This window comes from Choloepus didactylus, chromosome 15 (genome assembly GCF_015220235.1).
Source record: "Choloepus didactylus isolate mChoDid1 chromosome 15, mChoDid1.pri, whole genome shotgun sequence".
Taxonomy (NCBI): domain Eukaryota; kingdom Metazoa; phylum Chordata; class Mammalia; order Pilosa; family Megalonychidae; genus Choloepus; species Choloepus didactylus.
The window spans coordinates 59,219,667-59,236,954 of NC_051321.1; the positions used below are offsets into that span (position 1 = coordinate 59,219,667).

A 17,288-nucleotide genomic window follows, 5' to 3' on the forward strand; every position below is an offset into this window, starting at 1 on the left:
AGATGTGAATTTTATACACAAATCCTAGACCTTATCCAAAGGGCAGCATGGGGTGACAGAACACAGGACCAGAAGTTACTTAGCAAACCCTAACTCTCATTTGCTTTTGTCATCAGCTAGTTACATATCCTTGATTAAGTCACTTTGTTTCTCTGGGACTTATGCTTACCATTTAAAGGGGATGTGCTAGCAGAATATTAAGTTCCCTTCTATTTGTAAGGTTTTATATATTTATAAATTTTGCTGCCCAATCATTTCCATTTCTATACCTAAGTTTTCATAATTCTCCGCTAGTACCCTTTTACTAGCACAATACCTCTAATAATTAGTTTTTGTTTTTTTTTTTAATCTACTTTGCTATATATTCAATAATCAGTCTTGGACCTTTCTTCTTAAAATATTCCTTTATTCCTAGCTTTTTTAACCATTTTCATTTTACATTCTGGAAGTACTGAACACAACAAAACTGCCCAAAGAAAAATGCTGCTTTAATAGTAAGCTCAGTCCGAGCTCTGCTGTCAAAATGTTCATGATCTCAGCTGGCTACTTCAGTGTATTTATTTTTTAAGAGTTGGTGACTTGACATTTGTACTTAAGGTTAAATTATATCATGTTTTTAATACAAATATTTAAGTACATTAAAAGCATAGGTAAACTATGTTACTAACCATCCTCCAGTTTGATTTGCAATCCGCTCTTCTAATTTCTGTAGCTCTGATGTGTATGCCATTATTCGAGCATTGCACACCATGAGATTCTTAACTGCATGCAAAATCTGGTCTTTTTGAGTGCTCAGAGAAAGGATTTTCCATATTCCTTCTCGCATTCGAATTTCTAAGTCAATTTTTTCTTGAATGCTGCAGTTCTAAAAAAAAAACAAAAAACTTATTTTAAAAAGATAGCAGAAATCCCAAATAACAATATTTCTTTTTGCCCCCTAATAGACAGAAAATGTACTGGATATCATTAAAATCATATACCATATTGGGAAAGCAACAAAGTTTTAGCATATGGTAGTATTAAAAACAGAGATATTTTTAAATGTTCTTTGCAATACATTTATTCCTTATTTTATTAGAAAATCTTTACAATCTACTGGATAAACAGAACAAAAGCAAAGGTGAGAAACATTTCATATTCTTACCATAACTAATTTCAACAATACAGCACATGTAGACATTCAATAAGATGTATTATGGGATGAAAAGATGTGGTTGGTGACACTATTAACCAAGGAAAAACTTCTGAAAGAGCAGATGCTGAATAAAGGAACCAAGATTCAGCAGCAGGGAGAGGGGATGGGCTATTTTTCATAATATGTGAGTAAACAGTCTCAGAAGCAGCAGTGAAAGTACTGTGCTTAGAAAATGTGAGAAGCCTTGGGTTCTGAATATATATACTTTAGCTTTAAGGGTCACTGTGAAACTACTAAAACACTTTAGTTCTGAAAGTGTTTATTCCACACAATGTTCCTATAATGACCTGATTTCTTTATATAAATTTTACATGTAACATTAAAATTTCATGAATAAAATGTACTGTCCTGATGTAATTCAATTTTTAAAAGTATAAATTATAGGATACTCTTCACTATACTACAAACATGTAAAAATTGCTTCCAGTATATCTATTCTGAAAGTAAAATGACTACCTTGGACTTCTGGAGGAAAAAACAAACATTATAATTTACTTAATTGGTCCAAAACATAAATTTTATAATGTGAACAGAATATAATAACAAGGGTTCCAGATATTAAAAGGACAATCTTTTCAAAAAGAAAAGAAGCTGAAATTAGGAGAGGTAATATGCCATGAAGATTAACCAAAAAAGAGAAACTGCAATAAATGATTTAACTTGACAATCCAAATCAATCAACTGTACTGTTCACATGCAGAAAACTAATCTGTTTAATTACTTTCTATAATTATATCATGTAATTACCACATAAAAACCTTCACTTGTACTCTTGTAACTCAAAACTGGTATACTATACAAATGTAGTCATTTGCTGGTTTTCCTTTACACATGATTAAGTTTCAACATCTCCATTTCATCTTTTTATGTCTTGTCAGTCCCCAAAGTAACTTATTCTTTAATGTAATTAGCAATTAATTATAAAAATATCTATGTGACCCATGTCTATAGAAATAAACTCTGGGGGGCTGGTTATCGATGGAGAGTGCACATGGGGAGCAACGTGAAGCTTTACCCCACAACTCAAATATAAACAAATGCCATCTGCTACTAGTAAATTCAATTTTGCTTTTTAAATGCTGCAGTGAGGCAGCCAGTTCAACAAGCACAGTAGTTCTCAAAGCTGACTGCACATCAGAATCACCTGGAACAGAGAGTGTGCACCTTATTAACATACCTAGGCCTGTGAATTACCCCAAACCAATTAAGATCTCTGGAGGTGGGGCCTGGGTTTTTTGGTTTTGTTTGTTTTTGGTTCCCATGGTGATTCAACTTGCAGCCATTGTAGAGAATCACAGCTGGACTATTTCAAATTGTACAGCAATCTTGAAAGCTGCAACAACCCAAAGGAACTAGCAGGTAGCTACAGCTACTTTATCCTATCCAGCTTATTCAGTCAGTTCATATATCCAGCTACAGTAGCCTATAAATGAAGACTGAGTCTCCTCCAACATTTATTTATGAAGACAGCATAAAATTATACAAACATGGGAAACAATAGAGAAAGTAAATGTAAAGTCAGTGTTTTTTAAAAAAATTCTTATTTGTAATACTAAATTAATATTAAGGAAATGAGGTATATCCTTTAGAGCAGGGGTCAAACTATGGCCTGCCTGGTGCCTGTTTTGTAAATAAAATTGTATTGGAACACAGTCATGCCCATTCATATTGTCTATGGCTGCTTTCATGATACGATGGCAGAGGTAATTTCAACAGAAACTGTATGGCCTGCAAAAGTAAAAATATTTCAGTAAACTACAACCCTTGCTCTCCTGAGGCAGGTCTCAGGCTAATGAGTAAAATGGATATGGGAGGGCTGATACAGCGAGACAAACTGGTAAGTGTATATGCCTTTGAATGTATTCAGAGTAAAAAATAAAGGGCTGTTGGTTTCATGACCTTAAACTATTGTTGTCCCCATGCATCTTCTTTAAGCACACATACATACTTCACATGCAGAAAAATCCTCATTGGTCAATCCATACCAGTTCTAGTCAAGAAAGGCTTTATGGAATGAACAGATGTGTCTTTAGTTAATAAGGGTGCAAAATGCTTCTGGGGTGGGAGATGATGTCCAGTGCTATCCAAGGAGAACAATGATAATGTCATGAGGCACCCGTGGAGCATTCAGTGATGATGTTTACTGATTTTAAAGGTGTAGGGAGCCAAAATCATCACTGCTGTTGCCTCAGCCATAATGGCCTGGCCAGGTAAAGTCCAGAATGATTAGGATCAATGCCAAAAGCATGTTTCCTTGTATTCATCCCTCTCAGGACTGTATGAACTCTAGTCTCCAGGAAGAACAGAAGATGGGGGAAGAATCATCCTTTTGATATTTTTTCTTCTTCAATTTTCTGAAGAAGGGCTTGCTTGCAATCAAACAGACTCTTATGCTACTGAGCTGTCTTATGCTACTGAGCTGATCTTATAGGTACTTAAAAGTCAGGCTGATAAAAACAAATGGACAGGGCTGGGGAAAGAATGAAATAGGAAGACACCTTAAAAGTAAAAATCTAGACTATGTATAAAATAGAAACTCACTAGGTTTAAGAGCTAGAATGCCACAAAGAAAAGTGCAAAGAAAATGGCCTTAGTGTTGGTATTAATAACTGACTAAGAGAAAACCGAAGCCAGGCTGTTGGTTAAGAAAACCACAATAATCCAGACACATACTATCACTCACCTAATGGATGTTGTTAAGCCAGGTTGGCTAAGAGACCAAAGTGAAGACAAAAAAGAAAGAGAGTGCAGGAAAGAATATATAGTATGATTTCATTTTTCTAAAAATAAAAAATTGTGTGTATTTTACAAATTGTTTATGCTCAGAAAAAAGTTGTGAAATTGTTAATTGTGGTCATTCTGGGGAATGGACTTGGAGAGAGAATTCTTAAATTCATACGCTTCTGTATATCTTAATTTTTTTTTGCAATGAAATAGTATTGTTTCTGGAATTTTATATATATTAAGACTTCAAATGCTTAAACATTTGTGAAAAAAATAAAGGAGGGTAGGGAGTGGGAGGTGTGGGTGACTGCCCTAACTACTCAGATGAATGGGGCAGAGGATAAAAACAAGAATAGTGATCTCTCAGTCACAACCTAGGTGCTACGTGTTGTGCAAAGTGATTTACAGGGCTTCTCAAATCCCAAAACTTTCTGGAATAGGCGTTTTATCCATTTTACAGCCGAGGGAACTGAGGCTTAGAAAAGACAGGTAACATATTCAAGGTCACACGGCAGGTCCAGTTGGATTTGACCTTAATCTGACTCCAAAACTATTCTATGTTCTGAGGAGTCAAAGATATTCCAAGGTTTGAGTAGAGATGCTTGAGTGTGTGAGCATCTCAAAGTCTCTGGTCTTATACCAATTAGATGGCAGTTTCATTCATAACAAGGGAAATATACTGAATAACAATCAGTTTTAATCATCTATAAAATTCCCTTACTGATCCTCAATAGTCCTGTTAGGTTGAAAGCTATTACTATTTTGCAGTTCTTCTCCAAGATGCAAACAAAAGAAGGAATTCTGTAACTTAATTAGTTGGATTTCATACTGCCTAGGAAATCACTAAATATTCTATCTTCCCACATGGAAATAATCTAGTCCTTATGTATATGTAATATTTAAACATCAGTTTTTCTTTCATGCAGCTAAACTTTTTTCATGCCTTTAAACTCTTGTCTCTTTAGTACCTTCCCTCAATATTACTGCTACACAAAGCTCAATAAATATATCTGAATAACTGTACCAAAATCTATAGGATACACACAAGATTCTCAAGAGATGTTCCATTCTCTAGGAATCAAGATTTTAACAATCAGGAGAGCCAAAGAACGCAACAGGGTAAGATAGAAAAGAACTTTACATCAAAATCTTTAAAATGTTTGAAAATGTTGGCATGAAACAGCAACCACTACCTGTAAAAATACTGGACTTTTTTTGCATAATGATTCTTAATGGTTGTTTTGCTTTGTTTTTCACAGTATCTTGGAAGACTTCCTAACATTTCTTATCTGCTGAGGAAATTCGTGATTTCTAAACTAAGATATTAGGTTGAACCATATGAAATTGCTAAAACTCTACGTTTTGACTTACAAACCCAGCAATTTCATAGATTTAACCCACTTCAGAAGCAGGTTAAAAAAAAAAAAAAAAAAAAGACGATTAATATGGAAGTGATGATCCAGCTTAAAGACATCACTGTTTTCCTTTAAAACTCTAACGTTGTAACTGAGAATTAAGTGTTAACAAATGACTACAGTTATTGAATCATTATATAGATGCTTTCTACAGTTATTGAATCATTATATAGATGCTTTCTTCCTTTCTAGTATATCGTAGAACATACAAACATAACTACCTGAAACTAATAAAACTCACTGAACTGTATCCAGATGCCCTGATCTTTGATGATGATGTTTTATTGTGTAACTATATAATCTTTAACTTGTAACCTTAAGGCCTCATGATAACTCATGATTGGCCCTGCCTGTACCCCCATTTCTTGTTTTACAGCTTTGAAGTCTTATAACTATGTAGACAGCCCCTTAATGTTTATTAATAAAGGAAGCTGAGTCACTTTAGAACTAACCCACCCCAATGCCTAGGCTGTCTTACTAGACAAAAGTCAGTTCTAACCAGAATTGGCCCCACCTGACATGTGCAGTAGCTTAAACCTTAAACTATAGGTGACCTATACCTCATTATATAAAAATCATGCCCGACTCGGGCAAGATGGCGGCATAGAGAGGAGTGGAAGCTAAGTAGTCCCCCTGGAACAACTACAAAAAACCAGAAACAACTAGTAAATAATCCAGAATAACTGCGGGGGGATAAACGAGACCATCCACTCATCATACACCAACCCGAATTGGGAGGAATGCCCAAAAACACAGCATAAAATCTGTAAGTAAAACCTGCGGAACCAGGTCGGGAGACCCCCTCCCCCATAGCCCGAGCTGCGGAGCCGCGTGGTGCCACAGAGAAGCTCTCTCCCAGCAAGCGAATACAGCTCAGCTGAGCTCCAACTGGGGTTTTAAGTAGCAAGTGTGAACTGCTCACTACAGGTATGCATCGCCAAAAAACAGACAGACGCTTTGGGTGACCACTGACCTGGGAGAGCCGGAGGGTCACCTTGGACTGGGTCTGAAGGGGACTATCTGTTTCTTTTTCGGCTCAGTGGAGAAAGCCCCAGTCATTTTCAGTTTCCAGGGCTGTGACTCTGGGAAGGGTGGAGACACCACAAGCAGAGAGCGAGACCATGAAATGCTAATGACCTCCACCTGGGGGGTCTGTCGTCTCTAGAAGGAAAGGGGTGGGGCCCTTTCCATTCAGAACCAGACCCCAGAGCCTGGGGGAACATGGCCATACCTCCTCACACCAGTCAAGAATTATAGGCTAACAGGCATCACCTGCTGGGCAGAAAAGCACAGTGACCCCAGGCATCAAAGGGTGGAGCAATTTTCTAAGACACACCCTCAGGGAAACCAGATACTGAATATTTCTTCCCTCTGGGACCTGAGCCTGTTCTGTCTGGGAAAACCTGATTTAGATAACCAAGGAAACCATGCCTAGACAACACAAAATTACAACCTACACGAAGAAAAACAAAGTTATGGCCCAGTCAAAGGAACAAACATACACTTCAACTGAGATACAGGAATTTAAACAACTAATGCTAAATCAATTCAAAAAGTTTAGAAAAGATATTGCAAAAGAGATAGAGGCTGTAAAGGAAGCACTGGGCATGTATACGGCAGAAATCAAAAGTTCAAAAAAACAACTAGTAGAATCTATGGAAATGAAAGGCACAACACAAGAGATGAAAGACACAATGGAAACATACAACAGCAGATCTCAAGAGGCAGAAGAAAACACTCAGGAACTGGAGAACAAAACACCTGAAAGCCTACACGCAAAGGAGCAGATGGAGAAAAGAATGAAAAAATATGAGCAACGTCTCCGGGAACTCAAGGATGAAGCAAAGTACAATAACGTACGTATCATTGGTGTCCCAGAAGGAGAAGAGAAGGGAAAGGGGACAGAAGCAATAATAGAGGAAATAATTAATGACAATTTCCCATCTCTTATGAAAGACATAAAATTACAGATCCAAGAAGTGCAGCGTACTCCAAACAGAAGAGATATGAATAGGCCTACGCCAAGACACTTAATAATCAGATTATCAAATGTCAAAGACAAAGAGAGAATCCTGAAAGCAGCAATAGAAAAGCGATCCATTACATACAAAGGAAGCTTAATAAGACTATGTGCAGATCTCTCAGCAGAAACCATGAAGGCAAGAAGGAAGTGGTGTGATATATTTAAGATACTGAAAGAGAAAAACCGCCAACCAAGAATCCTATATCCAGCAAAGCTGTCCTTCAAATATGAGGGAGAGCTCAAAATATTTTCTGACAAACAGACAATGAGAGACTTTGTGAACAAGACACCTGCCCTACAGGAAATACTAAACGGAGCACTATAGGGTGATAGAAGACAGGAGTGCATGGTTTGGAACACAATTTTGGGAGATGGTAACACAGCAATGTAAGTACACTGAACAAAGGTAACTATGAATACGGTTGAGAGAGGAAGGTGGGGAGCATGTGAGACACCACAAGAAAGGAGGAAAGATAACGACTGGGACTGTGTAACTTGGTGAAATCTAGAGTATTCAACAGTTGTGATAAAATGTACAAATATGTTGTTTTACGAGGGAGAACAAGCAAATGTCAACCTTGCAAGGTGTTAAAAATGGGGAGGCATTGGGGGAGGGATGCAATCAGCATAACTAGAGACTGTAACTAATAGAATCATTGTATTATGCTTCCTTTAATGTAACAAAGGTGATATACCAAGGTGAATGCAGATAAGAGGGGGGGATACGGGAGGCATGTTAGACACTTGACATTGGTGGTATTGTCTGATTCTTTATTCTACTTTGATTTAAGGTTATTTTTCCTTTTGCTGCTTCCTAGCTGTCATTTATTTTTCCTCTCTTTTGCCTATCTACCTTCTTTGACTCTCCCTCCTGCCTTGTGGAAGAAATGTAGATGCTCTTATATAGATAGCGGTGAAGGTGGTGAACACATAAATGTATGACCATGCAGAGAACCATCTATTATTTACTTGGGATGGAATGTATGGTGAGTGAACAAAACCATATTAAAAAAAAAAAATGGGTTGATGACAAAACCTCAGGGGCAATATACTGAGTGAAATAAGCCAGACACATTAGGACAATTATTGCAGGGTCTCACTGATAGGAACTAATTATAATATGTAAACTCATAGACATGAAATACAAGGTACCAAGATATAGGACTAGGCTTAAGAATGGGGAATGGTTGCTTAGTATGAGCAGAATGTTCAATTAGGATGAACTTAAATGTTTGGAAATGAACAGGGGTGTTGGTAGCAAGATGTGAGAATAACTAACAGCGCTGAATGGTGTGTGAATGAAGTGGAAAGGGGAAGCTCAGAGTCATATATGTCACCAGAAGGAAAGCTGGAGATCAAAAGATGGGAATGTATAAAACTGAATCCTGTGGTGGGCAATGTCCATGATCAACTGTACAAATACTAGAAATCGCTTCCATGAACCAGAACAAATGTATGACAATACAATTAGAAGTTAATAATAGAGGGGCATATAGGGAAGAACTATATACCTACTACAAACTATATACTACCATTAGTAGTATTTCAACATTTTTTCATAAACAGTAACAAATGTACTATATCAATACTACAAGTCAACAATTGAGAGGGGTTGGTTAGGGACAGGGGAGGATTTGAGTTTCCTTTTCTTTTTTTCTTTTTTCATCTTTCACTTCATTTCTTGTCTGGAGTAGTGAAAAGTTTCTAAAAATTGAACAAAAATTAAGTGTGATGGATGCACAGCTGTATGAGGGTACCCAGGGGCAAGTGATTATACACTTTGGATCTTTGGATAATTGTATGGTATCTGAACAATCTCAATAAAAATGAAAAAAAAAAAAAATCATGCCCATCATCCTGTTAAGACCACCATTTTCCTATATATATAGTCTATGACTAAGCATGTAATCAATAGGTGCAGACTATCTCTAACTTCATCATCTCAAGCCATTACACTCATTATCCTACACCTGCCTGTCTATGAATACTATAAAACTCAGAGTTACTGCAGTTCAGTGAGACAAACTGGAGGCCCATAAGCCTCCTGGTCTCCTTGCTTGGCACTTTGCAATAAAAACTCTTTCGCTTTGCAATAAATGCTCTTTCTTTCTTTGAAACCCACTGTCATAGATTGGCTAGTATGCGCATCAGGCAGCGAGCTCAGTTCAGCAACAAGCTGGAGACTCTAGTGGGTCCGGAGAGTCCAACTGCCCAGTGCATTGGATTCTTGGCTGGACAGGTGAGCATGGTCATCTAGTCTACATGGCTACCCAGATCTGTTATTATACAGGCTCAGCGACTGGGTTTGTCCTGCCCTGCCAGTGGCCCAGGGAGAAACAGTTCCAGGTCTGGATATCTGACTAGATGAGTAGGTCATCAAAGCAAAAGTAGATTGGAAAAAAAAGTGAAAGGGTTCGAGTCCCTGGACCAAGCTTGAGGCCGTGGTTCCCACTTCCAGACAATCTGCCTTGCTGTAGCCACTGTACCTTCCTGAGTTTTTGGCTGTCCTGTATAGGGTTTGAGTCCCTGACCCATGTCTGTCTGTTGCACATACTTCTATAATATATTATAGAATAAGTAGTCTAACAATTGATTAACAGATTCTGCCTATTACTTTGGTTGACAGTTTTGTCACAAAAGGTCTATATGCATATATTATGTTGTTTGCCTGTTCCTAACTTGCTTACTAGAATCTTTGAGATAAGAAATTTCAAGAACATTCCTAATAGCATTCCTGAGTGTAGCTTACTGGGTTGCATTCTATGAAACTGGAAGAGGTTTGGTTATAAATCCATGAAGAAGTGTAGAATGTTTTTTCTATTAATACTGTTTGACCCCAATATGATTTAGAATAAGAGAAAAATAGGCTGAAAATGGAACTATGGATACAAATACTACATTAACAATTAGATTTGTATTATTAAAAGAGAAGAAAAATGGGATGAAACCCCGTATGTACAATCTTCTATGTCTCTGAATCAGAATAAGAACTTGCAGAAAAGGGTGCAAAATTATGGTTCAAACTAGTGAGTTTTACATTTCTGTGTTTCTGTGTTTTTTTGTGTCTGACTTTCTATTCGTGTCTGTTTGTTTAATATATATTTTCCTACCTCCAGATAGTGAGGCCAAATTAACAAATAAAAATTCTTAGGAGAGCTCTATTCAAATTGTTTAAAGATAAATAAGCACATATATATATTCTCCTGGAGTCCCAGAAATTGGGGAAGCCAAGTTTCTGTTGCTCTTTGAACTCCCCCTGTCTACCCCCTCTGTGTCCTGGCTTAGCCTAGCTCCCCTCCTATAATAATAGGATTTCCAAATCCTAGTGAAGACTCAGTGGGTTTAGCAAAGAATTCAATCTTGTCATTCGGACTTATGAGCCTGGGTGCTCAGACCTTTGCCAATTAATTTACATTTACAAGACTTTTGGTGAAGGTCATGTAGAAATATGGAGAGAGAAAACTATTTGGGGGAAAAAAAGGAAAAAGAAAGAAAAAAACTGAGAAAAAGAAATCCTCCCAAGCTAAAACAGCAGGTAAATAAGTCCAAAAACAACCTTCTAGTCACCAGGGTTTGGGGCGTTAGAATTTGTAATATTTATAGTCCTGGGATGGGGATAATTGAATAAAATCCAATTGCCATATTTCAAAAGCTCCAGTAAGTCAAGGAAAGTGTCCTTGAAAGCTATGGAAAGGTTTTCCTGGATTATGCTTGGGACAAATTAAATTATTGTAGTATATTTTCCAGAGCCTGATAGTACACTTTTGAAGTTATTCATAATTTTAAGACATTATAGAAACAAAGAGGTTTTTAACCATAAATGGAGAAAAAAATAAGAAAAAAAACATTTCTTGCATTAATAAATTACTGAATACTATACTGTTACCAAGGGTTTTAACTTGTGGGAACCCTGGGCCCAGGGCATTCTCCAAGAGCCTTGAAGACTGCACACAGCAGCTTGTGTGACCTACGTCAGTTAAGGTCTGACCTATTCTCCTTGTAAAATCAAGTGCTAAATGTAATCTATACCAGAAACCACCTCCTCTCTGAGACTCCCTGAGATAGTTATCTACAAAATAATCTATAATCCTCCCCTCCTCCCTGTTGATTACAATCAATCCCTCCCTACATTGCAAGACCACCAGCATGCCCCCCACCTCCAACCCCGCCTTATGCTCTCCTACATTGGAACCTCGAGCCCTTATTACCAGCTTATTCAGTGCCCACCCCCTCCACCCTCCACCCCCCACCACCCCTTGCCAAGTGCAGAGTATCTTCACCTTGAGCTCTAAACCCGCAGCCATTCAGAGCACCTCCTGAATCCATTCAGAGAAGCTCCTGAATTCAGGGCAACGTGATTTGACTTCCCATAATAAAAGCTTGTCTCAGAATGTGTCCAGTGCTTTCTTTAGTCCTTTGGCTACAAGTCCTTCTTGGGCCCTGACAAAATATAATTAAAATTCCTGGTCATTCTTAGGCAAATACGGAAGAAAGCACTGGCAAATAAAGCAGTAAAAATTGCAGCAATACTCCTATTCCTGTTTCTGTAATAATCTTTGAACTAAACAACTATTGAAAAGAAAAGAATAGAAAATGGCTAGCTGCTTTTATAAGCTGCCGATCAAACCATGGCTTCAAACCACCTCGCCATACTTGCCTCCAGAAAGCTGTTTCAGAAACTATAAATATATCTCACTGAAATCCTGATAAAATGGTAAACTGAAGAAAGCAATATTTCTGGAAACCATCCCCTGAAAATAACTATGTCCTCTGAACTGTCATTGTTAAGTGCAATACAAACATACAATTTTATTCTATTTGGGTATGTTCTCCCTAGATCTATACAAGTTTACTCATAAAATAAATTAGCATTATATCTATGTAATCTTTATGATGAAAAATGTTTGTCCTTAATGAAATTAAGTTATTATTTTGACAAACTTTATTTTAAGAATAATTATGTTTTGTAGGATGTCTAAAGACAGTTCCAAAGATCTTTTTTAGTAACTTAAGATATGCAGGTATGTCAAGTATGCAGGGTATGCTTTGTTAGAGAAAAAGGATGTAGTTTTGTCCTATAGTAAAATAACTGGCATTTCCAGGTTATAAAAAGTTTCTAAAAATGAATTTTGTTGTGGTCGATGCTGACTAGGATTTGATGAAAAAGCTTTTATATCAAACAATGTATTCATGCAAAACTAAAATTTAGTTTTCTAGTAAAATAATGAAACTTTCTTAAATTATTAGTCCATTCTTAATGAAAGGTTATGAAAAGTTTTTCTTAACCATCTGAGTATTCTGTCTAGAAGACAAAGATTCTATGTCATATCAGAATAATACCCTCATTGATGTTTCTGTTAACCTTATCATCCTTCATTATTTGAGAAGACAAGTTTTCTCACCTTAAAGAAACTTTTTTTAAGTCATGTTAACTCCTATTTTATCTTTTATTGATGCTTTAATTAAATATGGAGCCAGCTATTGTTTCACAGTAATCCATTTTCCTGTTTAACAAAATGTTCAAACCTGACAACCTTTGACTTCTTTTGATCTGCCTCCCCCAAAATCAAACCCATAAGCCTCCTGTTCTCCTTGCTTTGCACTTTTCAATAAAAGCTCTTTCTCTCTTTGAAAAACTCCAGGTGTCACAGACAGGTTGTTATGAGCATCTGGCAGTGAGTCTCGCCCAGCAACAATGTTATGGTTAAGAGCGGAAGGCACAATAACAACATGACATTTTAATAAATGATTTTGCCAATAAATAATGTGAGTCTATGTTAAACAAAAGGTTCCTAGCACATATTTTACATGGTTAAAAAGCAAGCTTCAAACTTCTAATTCAAAGTGTACTTCCCCTTTCCCTTCTAATTATTTGTAAAAGAATTCACTATCAAACCTTCAGCTACGTTAAGTTCAAAGGCTGTGGCTTGCTTCTCCAACCCGCCCCTCTGCCAGTTTGTGTGTCGACATCGCTCCAATAACTGAGCTTTCCAATAAATCTAGCAATAAACAAACTATCCTCCTCTGGCGTCAGATGACCTGCTTGGAAATCCTGGGACTCCCATTTCTCCCACGTCACCCACAATTGCAAAAATACAAGCGTCCAAACTCTTGGGAGATGGCGAGCAGGTGCACCCGGAAAGGCGCTGCGGGGCTCCAGGCATCGCGTCCCCATTTCCGGCCTCAGTTTCCTCCATAAGAAATCGGAGAGGGGGTGGAGAAGGAATGCAATTTCCAAGCTCCTTTAGAGCCGCAAGAGCGCACTCTCCCAGCCTCTCTGTTTCTGGCCACGGCTGAATACGACTTGGGGAGTGGGGGGCTTTCCCGACCACAAGACAAAGAGAGGGCCTGAGGAGTAGAAGTCGGGGCCCCGTCTCCGCCCGCAGCCGGGACTCCTCCTCACTCACCTGCTGGGCGGGAAGCCCCGCCAGGCCGAGTTCGGAACCGCTCAGAGTTGGCTTTTCCATCTCCAGCGCAGACAGCTGGGGCTGCCACCGCGCCTCCTCCGAGAAGATTCGAAAAGCCCGCCCCCGTTGGAAGCCGCGGAGGACACCAACCGCCAGGCGGTACCGAGGCCCTGCCGCGGAGGGGAGGGGCCCGAGGAGGCTGAGTGGGTCCGCGCATGCGCAGTGGGTGGTTCCCGCCGCTCCTGCTGCCGGAAGTTTGAGGAGATGGAGTTCTCAGTGCTGGCCCGCGGTGGAAGTGCGGAGCTGCGGGAAGATTTAAGGCACAGATTGGGATGTGGGCGGGTCTGGAAAGAAGTGGGCGAGGCGCGGGGAAAGCGTGGGCGACGCTGAGCTGCCCCGACCCAGCGCAGGGTCTAGGCTGATGGTTCCGTGACACGCCCTTTGCTCTCTCCTCCCAGCCCGCTGCCTGCATCCCATCAAAACGCCGTCCAAAGCGTCTAGGGGCTGGGATAGTCGCTCTACAAACTTCAAACTCCTTTGCATCGTCAGCCACTGAACTCAGGGACACGTGGTGTCACTCGGAGCCCACGGTCTCGTTCCCAGAGAACCAAGTGACATCTCTCTCAAGCAAAGAGCCCCTGTCACCCACAGCTCAGCATTGTTACCCACGATCCTTCAGAGACGACAGTCTTATGAATCAGGCTCCCGAGACACCATTTCAGGCATTTCACAAGGTCTTTTTCTTTTGCCCCTCGTGTTTATCTTTATAATTCCAGATGTCGCCCACCCAAGTACCCTGTTCTTTCTTGCTAAAGACCCCTTTTATTACCCACTGTCTCCCTAGAGTTCTCCCACCAACATCCAAAGTGAAGCAGAATGGGTATATGATTTCCCCAGAGCCCCATTTCCTACTGCCCCTAAAGACCAGCACAAGGCCCTTTTTAATTAAAAGAATTTGCTATTTGTCAAATGGGAAAGATGGAATTTTTAAGTCAAAATTGAAGTGGTAAAGATTCCAAGCTCTTTTAAGGTTTTTAAAATCAATTTTTCCTATCCTGAATTCCCCTTGAAAAGGCAATGGGAAGCCTCTTAAGGAGTCTACTTTTTTTTTTCTTTCTTTCTTTCTTTTTTTTTTTTTTAGAGTCTACTAAATCAACTCTCTAATCCTCATCTCAGAAGGCCCAGGGCAACTTTCTCTCCATAAATAGGGTGACCATATTTTTTATTTGTCTATGGGAATTCCTGTTTAGATCTGTTGTCCCAATGTCCTATAAAAGGTGCCTTTTGCCCTTAGCGAGTACTTTGCCTCTTTGAAGCCCTTTGGACTGCATGATACTAGAAGTTGCCCAGCTAGGAATGACCACCTCCCCCACCATGTCCTTACACACAACTATAAAATATGTAGAGCTCAAAAATCACAAACACAGAGCACACCTCGTTCTCTCCAAAGACAGATCTAAATTTGTGTCATTAGGTGCCCCTTGACCAGTGCATGCCTCTCTATGCCCACCACTTTGTGGTGTAATTCTCCTCTACTCAGTGTGAGCTGACAGCTCAGTGTAGTACGTGACGCATGAAAGAAATACATACACAGCTCATCATCAGACACATAGTATTTATCAAATAACACACACAGCTGTCAGACTCAGATCAAAATACAGGTTGAACCCATTACTTGATGGAAACGGGCAAGTCAACCAATTTGAAATTGGACATTGATGTTGGAATATTTGACCAGCAAATACTAGATGTATAACTGAAGATGCATTTATTTGTAATACGCAAGAAAAGGGATGTAGGAAAGGTCATATTCAGTAATTGTCAGTAGAATAGACAGTTGCTATTAAAGACCTTTCTCTTCGGAAAAGAAGATATAGTGTGGTTCTATCTCTTTATCATTCATCAAGGGGTGTGCCCAGGAAATGCTTAAGATGTAATTTTGTATGGTGATTTAAAATACCTCAGAATAGGATACTGTTTCCTTATTTACCTGCAGTTCCTTTCTTGTGGATGTTAGTTTCATCACACATGTTTTCCTCTGGTGTATGCAATGTACATAAAAATAGACTCATCCTTGGAAACTACCAATTTGTTAAAGACTTCATGTGCAGTAGTTTGATTAGCTTGGGAATTTTATTTATTTGTTTGTTTGTTTATTTATTTATTACAACTCCCAGAAAGTGGGAAGTACTAGCTTTCACAATGTCAATTATTTGAGAGATAACATTTAGGCATATTTTGACCCACCCTCCTTGGACTTCCACAAAAGGTGGATACCCATCCAAATGCCCAGTTGTAGGAGCTTCAGCTGGGAGTTAGTGATAGAATTAACTGCCCTACCAATATTACTTCCCAATATAAGGTCAATATCTAATGCTAATTATAAGTCTTAGTTATATCTAATATAAAAAATAAAAATATCTAATAATTAATGATAAAACAGGAAATCAGTATTTGACATAGAAAAGCAGCTTAAAATAGTTATAAATTTTAAAGTATGTCTTTCCTCTATTCCCGATATTCCTCTTTTTATCTAAGAGGAAAAAAGAAAGAAAATACAGAACTTGAAATCAGTTCTCCATTACATATCAGACCCACGATTCTATAAAATGTGGTTTTCCCCATAATAGAGAACTTTTGTGATCTCTAAAATCCTTCTACCCTCTCTTAAAAAAACAACAACAAAACACTCCTACTAAAAATTATCTTGGTACTTTCCTTTACTCATCTGTTCATCTGTATATAATGGGTTTAGAATGGATTCTATAGACTGGAGTTGAATTTTGAATTATATACAAATAAAGAAGTGAGAAATCGAGGTAAGGTTGCTAAGCAGAAGTGCAGTATTTGCTTAAATGAATAGATCATCATCTGCAAACACATGAAGCAGCATATAATCATAAGAAGGATATGGAATGTAGTGTCTGAGGACTTGTTAGCCTTATGACTTTGGGCAAGCCACTCAGTTTCCTTATCTATAAAATGAGAATAATAATAATATTCCTCTTTTAAAAACTGTTAGAGACTTGAGTAGGATAAGATCTGTGAGTGTTTTGTAAACTAGTTACCCCACATGATGCATCACTAGTGCAGGGGAAAATTGTCAGCAGTGAAGAACAACACGGCAGGACTTGCAGAACTCTGAGAACACAATGAGAAAAACTTATATGAATAGTGTTCAATATATTCAAGATATATCACCTACCACTGACAGATAATTAAATCTATATAAATATATAAAGAACTCCTACAAAGCACTAAGAGTCCAAGTGGAAAATGGGTACAGGAGGCATATTATGGAAGAGCAAACCCAATGGCAAATAAAATGCGAAAGGTTGTTCAACATTCTTATTAGTCAATAAATTGCAGGATAAGATCCAAGAAGATAATATCTTACATCACTAAATTGACAATTATTTAGAAGTCTGATAATACCAAGAATTATAAATATTGTTCCTGTTTGCTGGAGCTGCCGTTATGCAAAATACCAGACATGGGATGGCTTTTATAAAGGGGATTTATTC

At 38.4% G+C, this 17,288-nt stretch overlaps 1 protein-coding gene across 3 annotated transcripts in view; it reads right to left on the minus strand.

The window, feature by feature from the left end:
- Positions 1-14,043, minus strand: part of RTKN2 (rhotekin 2) — a 113,940-nt gene extending 99,897 nt beyond the window's left edge. For all 3 annotated transcript variants that reach the window (XR_005211807.1, XM_037804094.1, XM_037804093.1), the window contains exons 1-2: positions 13,765-14,043; positions 669-865 (exon numbers count right to left, since the gene is read on the minus strand). Coding sequence is in view for 2 of the 3 variants with exons in the window: in XM_037804094.1 (XP_037660022.1) it covers positions 669-865; positions 13,765-13,824 (257 nt within the window). In the remaining variant the exon portion in view is untranslated. The remainder of the gene's footprint in view (positions 1-668; positions 866-13,764) is intronic.
- Between the last annotated feature and the right edge of the window lie 3,245 nt (positions 14,044-17,288).